General features: G+C 44.3%; 1 protein-coding gene across 1 annotated transcript; it reads right to left on the reverse strand.

Annotated features, from left to right (window-relative positions):
• Positions 1-2653: 2653 nt before the first annotated feature.
• On the reverse strand, positions 2654-7562 carry LOC136484846 (probably inactive leucine-rich repeat receptor-like protein kinase At5g48380). Its single transcript, XM_066481809.1, has 3 exons — positions 7246-7562; positions 4685-5615; positions 2654-3930 (listed from the first exon to the last, which is right to left on the reverse strand). Exons 2-3 carry the CDS (start codon positions 5498-5500, stop codon positions 2935-2937), a joined length of 1812 nt encoding a protein of 603 aa, XP_066337906.1. The 5' UTR covers positions 5501-5615; positions 7246-7562; the 3' UTR covers positions 2654-2934.
• Positions 7563-10048: the final 2486 nt, after the last annotated feature.

Below are 10048 nucleotides of genomic sequence, written 5' to 3' on the forward strand. Positions count from 1 at the left end.
GTTCCTCATTCTCAAAAAGAAGTTGGTTCTTTTTGGTGGAAAGATGTCTTTAGGCTTAAAGATCTCTATGGGGATGGCACCTCGGTCCTCTTCTGGAAAGATAATTGGGCAGGTGAAATTCTCATTGATCTGTTCCCTAATATTGCCATGTTTGTTAAGCATCCAGACATCTCAGTCAAAGAGGTTTGTGAAGCTGAAAGTCTTGATAATTTATTTCATATCCCTATATCACAAGCAGCAGCAGTTTGAGCTGGAGGACCTGAGAACTTTAGCACACTCCTTTGAGCTGTCTGAGGACACTGACATGAGAATCTTTTGTTGGGGCAGCAGTATGTATTCGGCTGCCAAGCTCTATAAGTTAGCATTCCTAACTATGCAGACACCGGCTGCTTTTCGTTTGGTTTGGAAGTCCAAAGTAACCCCCAGGGTTAAATTCTTCGCCTGGCTAATCCTGCTAGACAGATTAAACACAAAAAATATGCTTGCTAGAAGAAATTTCAACGTGCAGCCCAACAGTTTATGTGTTCTATGTGACGATGGCACGGAGGAGACCATTGATCATCTCTTCTTCTAATGTCGTTTTGCTAAGCAATGCTGGGATAAATTGGGAGTTAGCTGGGTCACAGAGGATGATCTCTCCAAAAGAATTGAACGTAGCAGACAGATGGCTGGATTGCCCTTCTTCATGGAGATATTTCTCATTGCTGCTTGGGAACTTTGGAAGATCAGGAACAGGTTGATATTTGACGGTATACAGGCTACGTTCAGCAGATGGCTACGGATGCTGGTCTTCAGTCCTACCACTTAAAAGATTCAGATAGAGTCCTAGTCTGTTTATGGCTTGACGCGTTGTAATTTTTCTTCCTTTTCTTTGTCCCCTGTTCTTTTTCTATTGCGCAGTTGTAATTATGTAAAGTCTGTAAAGTCCCCCCCCCTCTCTCCCTCCTTGTAAGTATCTCCTTGACCCCTTTGTTTTGTTGCCTTTTTATAAATTTTTTGATTCACCTTGGGGAACTCCCCCACGGTTTTTGCGTCAAAAAAAAGTATCTTCTATTCTTTCAATAAATATTTTTCACCACTAATGTGTTGCATCCATTATATCCTTTGCTCGAGTTACATTCGTCTGTCCGCTTCCTAATCAATGTGTTTGTCACCCGTTTTGTCTTCGTGCCGGACGAGGTAGCTTTGTCTGCTCCCTCTCCTAGGTCCAAACCCATTACTCCTCTAGAGTCTCATTAGCACGTGCATTATAGATTGTCATAGACCTATGGCCCTATAAGAATCGGAGCCCTCGACAGAGCGTAGGAGATCAATAACGATGAGACAAGGCAAAAGGCACATCAAGCATACTGAAATTATGTGGACCTGCGGTTCGGAAGACTGACAGTGGAGCAATCAATTGACCCTCACGTGATACATCTACTCCTTGTCAGGCTTATCTACACCAACTGTTGCGTCGTTGTGGGCACTAATGGCACAACTAGATCTCCCATGGACGCCACTCTTCTAGATCGTTCAGGGCACTGTAAGGGTTGCACACTCTCTCAATTGCGATCGACAGGCCATGCCTATGCCGCTGCAAGGAGCCTTATCCGCTCAGCCACCACTAGAGTCACGCCACACAAGTGTTGTGCCGTCCTATCACGTAGTTGCGCAGTGCTAGCCCATGTCTTAATGGTTGACGCACCGGCGTCCTACATTGTTTGGCCGTGCCCGACGACACTAGGCGTGCGTGCTATTGTGGCCACTGTGCCACACACGGCTTCACCATACAACAACACTCGTGATGCCGATGATATAATAAATTGTTCTCCCATTGCAATGCACTTGCATTTTTGTTAGTCCATATAATAAAGGCATAACTATTGTACTTTGAACACAGAATATTTCAAGCATGGGCAGGCGAGCGAAAGTATTTTATTTCCGAGTTGGACATCTACAAGTCTGCTACTTTGTTGATGAGAAATACTTGTCAGCCTGTTCGCTTGGTCGTAAACGATCGTAAATTTTCAGATAGAATAATATTTTTCTCTCACACCAAACCAACCAGCAGTAAATAATCAACGATCGTTTACGGCCTGCCGAACAGGCTGACATTAGGTTCCACGGGTTTTGTCATCATAATTCATATTTTTCAAAAGGTAACTGTTTCCAAAAAAAACTTATGGGGTTTTGTATTTGAAGTTGTAAACAGGAAACAGAGGTGGTGGGCTTTCGCGGAACAAGTATACTTTAATCAAAAGGATACATATCTCCATCTGCAGGGATAAATATTCTTATAGGGATGGACACATGTTCTATAAACTTAAGGTAGCACGGTTCTCTACCTCTCTGAGTGGAACACAGAAATGAAATCAGAATCTACTGCAGTGTCATCTGGCTATTGGAAAGTAGCATCTCAAAAAAGAAATATGGGGCAATTATATACACAAGGCACAGGATGTAATGTAAATATGTACATACAAGTACCAGGTACCTACCAGCATGTTCCAGGCTTTATCGAACTAGAAAATAAAACTCCCACCTCTGAAAACCAGTCGACACTGGTCTAACATTTGAAATTAGAAATAAGTATGAAAATGATACCAAAATGCTAAACGAAAGCACCACCGAAACTGCAGATGAATGATGGGACAACATTGTTACGCATTGCTACCACTACAGCTAAAATTTGCATGTTTCACATTGCTGATCCATCTTACAACAGCAGGAGAAAATAATCCTGAGGATACACAACAAGGCAAGAATGTACAAATGTAAACAGCACATTTTGATAGACCTTACAATCGAATGACAAATCCTAGTGCTTGCCTGACATGTAGCGCCAGAAGTAGAGAAGATATAGAAATGATTAAAAACGACCTGATTATTCCAAGTTAAAGCAACTCCTATAATATTTGGTACAAGCACTACTCATCACATAGGTAGGTTCAACTAGTTTGCTACAATAAGCTCATCTTCAGGATTGGCATTTTGAGGTTGCATCGTCAATTCATCATCAGCTGCACTGAAATGATATTTCTCCCCAACAGCTCTCAGAAGCTGGTAAACCTCGAACATTGTAGGCCTTTCCTTTGGAGAAGAAAGCACACAAGAGCAGGCAACCTTCATGCATTGAAGCAGCTCAGTATCGTTGCCCTTCCCAATCAAAGACTTGTCAACTGCATCCTGAAGAATAGAGTTGTTTGACAGGTAAGTTATCCAATCCACCAAACTCCCTTTGAAGTTCTCTGGCGCATTTGACACATGTGTGGGCTCTTCACGAGTAACAAGTTCAAGTAAGACAACCCCAAAGCTATAGACATCCCCTTTTGGAGTGGCCACAAGAGTGCGTGTATACTCCGGAGCTACATACCCTAAGTCACCAAATTCACCGTTCACAAATGTGCTCAGGTGGGTGTCAATGGGATTCATAAGCCTTGCCAGACCAAAATCGGAGATCTTAGGCTCATAGTCATCATCAAGCAATATGCACTTGGAACTAATGTTCCTATGAAGAATGCGAGGGTTGCAACTGTGATGAAGCCACGCCAATCCTCTAGCACTCCCAATGGCAATTTTTAGCCTCAATGACCATTCCAATGCCTTTTTGTCACTGTTTTGTTGGTGTAAATTATCATAAAGTGAACCCTTTGGCATGTACTTATACACCAAGAGCCTCTCATTCTTGGCAATGCAGTATCCCAAAAGTGGCACTAAGTTACGTTGCCGTACACTTCCCAGTGTTGACATCTCAGAAGTAAATTGGTCCTCCGAATGCTGAGTGTCCTGCAACCTCTTGATAGCAAGGAATGAACCATCTGGAAGTGTTGCTCTGTACATAGCTCCTGATCGACCAGTTCCAATAATATTGTCCTTTGTAAAATCATCTGTTGCTTTCATAAGATCATTCAACTTCATCTTTGAAACTGATTTCTCAAACATTGATACCTAAATGAGAAAATAAATGTGAAAATTCAGCAAACCAAACCACTCATCTAAGCAAAGCTGAGGGATGAAGGGCACATTTGGTTCTAGCAGCAAGGCTTCCTTCTCCTTGCCTAGTGAGATCTGACGTGAGGGTAGATGTTTGGATTGTTTGCTAAGCGCCTGGGAGCTTGTGCTGGCAAGTTTTTTCAGCCATTTTCCTTGCTACCATGAGCGAGCTAGATCAGCTCGCTGGGGCTGGCAAATTTTTGGGAGTTTGTGCAAGCTAGGCAAGGCAAGGCTGCTCTGTGAACCAAACATGCCCGAAAACTGTAGCATGTACAATAATATACCTAATGTTCGTCAGACATCTACTCCTAGTCAAAGACAGCATAGCTTCTTATTTGATAGCACAGGTATATTGAACTAATTAGCTACATACAACATAACATAGTTATCAATTAGAGAAAAGGTGTCAAGCGTTATCCAAATTAATGGCTGATAGCATGTGTGGAATGCAGGGCAGGGTATGACATGATTGCATAAGAAAGTAGGCATCCTGACTCGGTAGTAAAGATGTCCCACGACCCAATATACAAATTTAACCATCCTATAAGTATGGTAAGATCTTGTGTTCCCAAACTTTCCATTTGAGGTTACAAGACACTGGAGAACAAGAAAGCAAAGTTGATTGTTAAGAATAATGGCAAGGCTATTGACTACACATTTATACAAAACATAAACTGATATATATCAAAATTATGGAATGAAAACATACCTTTACTCCTTTTGATCCCTTAATAGTCTTTGCCCACTTATTTTCTTCTACATCTTTTAACTTCTTTGCAGGCATTTTTCGCAAGACAATGAATAAAATAACAGCAACTATTATTAAAGTTATAACTGCACCACTGACAGCAGAACCAACAATTACCCCTGTTCGGCTGCTTGAAGTGGCAGTGCAGTCATTGCTTAGAGGCCTACCACAAAGGTCTTGATTTGCAAAATTGGAGGCTGGAAATTTGCTCAAAGATGAAGGAATCTGCCCTGACAATTGATTGTCAGCAACATTAAACTGGGCTAGGCGACTGAGATCAGCAAGCTGACCTGGGATTGTTCCAGTCAATTTGTTATGTTGTAAACTGATGGCGTTGAGATAAGAACAATTAGCTAGTGCTTCTGGTATCTCTCCTGAGAAGCTATTATATGACAGATCAAGGTTTGTAATGAATGGAAGTCGCTTCGAGATGTCAGCTGGGATCGGGCCAGAAAGGCTGTTGCTTGAGAGATCCAGCGAAGTCAAGCTGCTACAATTCTCAAGCCCATCAGGGAATTGGCCCTTAAGACCAAAGCTACCAAGATGAAGCGAAAGAACCCTGTTCTCATTAGGATGCCAGCACTCCACACCATTAAATCCACATATGGATCCCTCTGTGTTGTTATTGAATGTCCATTCTAACTTATTCTCCAGATCAACTGATGCCTTCAGCTTCTTCAGACATTGGATATCAGTTACTGTGCCATAGGAAAGCTGACAGATCATAAAACAGAAGAGTACAGGGAGAAGAGCAGTACAGGAACACCAAACAGCCATCCTGTTGTTTTCTACTTTCTGAATCCTTTCACCACCCAGAGTTAGTCATAAATCACAAGGATTGCTCAGTGTCCTGAGGGACAAGAGAGTTTTCTTGACAAGAATACAAGATAACCTGCAAATTCCAAAGAATATATCAGGTTTAGCACTGAATTTACAAATCACAAGATCACCAATTTATCCAAAAAATCACCATCCTTAAGATACATGGCTAGGAGACTGAATGTCTGAATGCATCAGAAATGTCAAGCATAAATCCTTGAATCAAATATATCGAATGCATCAGAAATGTCAAGCATAAATCCTTGAATCAAATATATCGATTCAGCTACCGGATTAAGTTTGTCACTGAGAACAGCTAGAGGGGCCAAACACACAAGCAACGTAGAACAGAACCATTGGCGGACCCAGCACTAGGGCAACTAGGGCCATGGCCCTAGTCGTGGCCCAAGTAATCAGGGAGCAGCTCTTCAATTTCTTGGCCCATCAGATACCAGCCCAACAATGGAGGGGTCCAACTGAAGCGAGGGAATACGGCAGGGGTAGCGCTCACTCGCATCGCGTGGGAGTCACGCTGCCTCGCTCGTCTGGAGTCGCGCCGCACGCTGCTGGCGCTACGCACTTCCGCCCGTCGCCCCCTCCGCTCTATGCTCCGCGCCTCCGCCCCTCACCGGCTCGCCCCTTCCCTCTGCTTTCCGTGACTCCGCCATCGTCCCTCGGCCGGACGCCGCCCGCCCGCCGCTGCCCAGCCCCAGCACCCCAGCGGTGGCCGCCCCGGCCCCGCTTGGCTGCCAGGCGACCAGGGGCCGCTGCCCACTGCCCGCTGGCCAAGACAAGGAGGAGCAGGCCGCAGGCGTCCAGGCAAACAGGAACAGGGACCTTGGTCGCAGAGGCCATCCGGCGCATAGAGGCAGTCAGGCAGAGTGCAGGCCTTCAAGCGGGAGCAACGGCGACGCGCTGCCCTGGCCAGCGGCTTCCTTGCGCCTAGTATCCATGCTCAAAGCTCACGTAGTCACAGGCCATCACGCAGGCCGCTGCTCCCCTCCAACGATTTGGCCTCATTTGAGGTATTTTTCTACTCCAATTTTCAAATCCCAACCATTTATAGACTTGTAGTGTACTAGTATCAATTCAACAGGATTGAAAAATGAAGTGAAGGCTTCATCTTGGACGGATGTAGCAGGTGTTATATTAGGCTAGGAACGTTGTTTTATGTAGAGAGAGATGAAGAAATTGGGGATTAGATGCTCAGCTCAGCGCCTCAGCTGCAGTTTAATCGAATCGTTTTGGTCTTAAAAAAAACGAAACTGAAAGGGATTTAGCTTTTTGGTGATCGATGCTGATTGTTTCGTGATTTAGTCCTTTATCAATTGTTTCTGATCGTTTCACCTCTATGGGGTAGTTATCGTAACTTGAAAGTGGCCCTAAGAATTTTTGGGTCCACAACTGCACAGAACAGCGGATTCGCGAGAGCAACTTCGGCGCTAACCATGGTCAAGTGGTCAACAAGCACTAGAACACGCAAGTATCCGAACCGAGCTATCGAACGCAATCAGATTATGCTAAAGATGGACACTTTTACACTGTCCAGGCGGTATTCCACACCAACATTTCGATCCAATTGCTCGCAGAAGAGCGCAGACCAGAACAAATCAGCCCGGGTAAGGGGCCGGCGGGTCGTTGGGAACATGAACAGCAAAGCACATGGACTTTGACCAAGAAATGGTGAGACGCCGGAAGCCTACCTCAGCGTTCCGCCGCGCGCTAGTCTCTCCGCCGCCGATGCCCGCCTCAGCTAAGCCGGTGCTCAGCGTTCAGCCGAATCGAACCGAGCCCGTCGTCGATCTCGCCGCCTCCCACCCGGTGGAGCCTCGCCGCAGATCAGGTTGCTGGCCGGGCTCGCGCGCTCGCTGTCGATCCCTGTCGCTCGAGGTCGCCGCCGGCTCCAGTGGCGAGGCGAGCGGTGCCCAAGGAGGGAAGGGGGGACGGACCAGCGGGGTGTCGAGTGGGGCGGCGGCGTGATTCCAGGGTTTGGTCGAGGGGAGGGTGGACCGTGGACTAGACCGACTGGACTGTGATTCTGTGGGAGGGAGAGGGGCAGTTTGGTACTTTTGTCAGACGGTTTGTGCTGATTGCGAGATGGATTTGACAACACTGTCCATCTCACACAAACGGGTCGTATCGGCTGATGTGTCACACAAACAGTCCCACGCAGCACTGTATTGGAGTGTTTAGATATCGGCTGATGTGTCATAAATTTATTATTTCTAAAATTTAGTAAAATAATCTCGGTCTCAAAATAAGTGTTAGTTTAACTTACCAAGAAGTCAATCACCCTGTTCACTTATGCTGAAATTTGACTTATGCTGATGCTTATGCTGAAATGTTGTTAAGCAAAAATATTGTTCCATGATTGAAAAGTAGCTCAAACGAACATTGCTAATGTTTTTAACTTTGTCCAAATATATATAAGAAAAATATAAATATGGTGCATAATTAGTATCGTTAGACGAATAGTTGAATATAATTTTAAAATAAATTTATTTTGAGATATAAATGTTGCTTCTATTGTCTACAAACCTAATCAAACTTAGAAAAATTTGACCAACACGCATCCTACATTGACACTTATTTTGAGACAGATAGGGTATATCTTATACTAGTCCGTTTGTCATAAAATAATTGATGTTACAAAATTTCCCTAATATAGCTTTTTCAATACATTTGTATCTCTATTTTTCTCTCTCTCCGTTTTATTTTCTATGCGCCACACCTTTTTAATCTTTTTAAATTTTCGTGTGCAAACCTAAAACGTTAAATATTTTTAAGATGGAGGGTGTACTAATTATTAGCTTACGAGGAACAAGGTCATAATGGATCAATTTTATAATTCACTAGGATTATGGCCGTGCGTTGCAACGGGAACAAAATAATATCACAGTAATTTTAAGTTTAATCATACATATTAGCCTATGAGTGTTATTTCTTTATGTGATTGCAACATTTCATCAGATTTCTCAGCTTTTCTTCAACCGTCTTCATAAGGGAACCTGTGCGTTGTAGAGATATGATTTTCAACGTGGAAGAGTTTGTTTCTGAAAAAAAACTCAACTGTATCTTTTTTTCGCAAACTCTTTTTTGCCATATTTTTTTGGAAACGGGGACGTGGAAGAGTTTGATTTTTTTGCCTTATATATGTTTTTTGGAAACATTTTTTTTGCCGTATTTGATTTTTTTGGTTTGGAAACGGGAAGGTTGTTTTTTTTACTGTGTTTTTTTTGCTGTGGGGCGGGGCAATGCAGACGATAGCTGTAGGGATTTTTTAGTGTAGATAGATAGATAGAAGATAGCTACCTATATGGACGTGGCGATCGCGTACACAATAATCGTCTCTCTTTTTAGGTGGTCTGATCCGGATTGTATGTGGACATGCTAAGACTGATCCAGAATTTTTCTTTTGGCCAAGACCAATCCGGATTTTGCATGTGGGCATGCACTTGCACCGTATATCCTAGGTCGGCGAGCGTCCGGAATTTTCTTTTTGGCAAGACCGATCAACGTATTCTCGGGGGGCAAGCGTGTACACTCTGAGGTTTTTTAGGTGGTACTAATTGGCGGCGTGGGGTGATCGCGTAATTGATCACGATTGTTATGGGAATTGATTTTTGCCTTCCTAATTTGCTGTGGTTGTTATAGGGATTGAGCTGATCGCATGGAGCAAGTGCACATTGCCTTCCTGATCTGATCACATAGAGGGAATTGATTAGTGCACGTTGCCTTCCTGATATGATCGCATGGAGAGAATTGATTTTTACCTTCCTGATTTGCTGCGACTGTTATGAGGATTGAGCTGATCACATGGAGCGAGTGCACGTTGTCGGTGTTTCGTATAAGCACCGGCAAGTAGATTTATAGTAATGCGCGTTAGGCTCGGATGGTATGCTAAAGGACACAAGATTTATACTGGTTCGGGCTGAATATCCCTACGTCTAGTTTGTTGCTGCTCGTGTTATTAACACAAAAATGGTTCGTAGTAGGGGGTACAAACGATCGAGAGAGGGACTAGTCTTATGTCTCTGATGGAAGGGTCGAAAGAGGGCCAAGAGCTTGGTAGCAGCTTGACTGTGTGTATTGTGTTTTGTCCAAAGTCCCTCTCTTCATTGGAGGAAGCACATTCCCTTTTATAGATGAAGGGGACGGCTTTACAAGCGCCAGAGGTAGGATGCGTACTCTACCTAGCCTTGTGGCTCACGTCTACCTAGCCTAGTTACCCATTCTAATGGGTGCGAAAGGATGATAAGCGCCTACAATACTGTCGATACCTCTGTAGAATGTCAGGATGGTTACAGAATACTACCCTGCGCAGGGTATGGGCTGTAGTACAGTGGTTTTGATTTATGAGCCTCGCCCAGCCTTGCTCCACACGCCTTCTGGTTCCTATGAGTCTCTGTCGGAGGGACGCGGGGTCGGGGTCTAGAGTAGCGCCATGGGCAAGGTCTTTCGATTTGGTGGACCCGAGGGGTCGGGAAGCGGGCGCCGCTCCCTTAG

The sequence above is a fragment of the Miscanthus floridulus genome, chromosome 10, assembly GCF_019320115.1.
Source record: "Miscanthus floridulus cultivar M001 chromosome 10, ASM1932011v1, whole genome shotgun sequence".
NCBI classification, from domain to species: Eukaryota; Viridiplantae; Streptophyta; class Magnoliopsida; order Poales; family Poaceae; genus Miscanthus; species Miscanthus floridulus.

Bases quoted from the DNA above. Each gene is read 5' to 3' on its own strand.
- LOC136484846 (XM_066481809.1), bottom strand. From the start codon at position 5,500: ATGGCTGTTTGGTGTTCCTGTACTGCTCTTCTCCCTGTACTCTTCTGT. The intron at 3,931-4,684 runs GTATGTTTTCAT...TTTCTCATTTAG, and splicing joins AGGGATCAAAAGGAGTAAAG to GTATCAATGTTTGAGAAATC.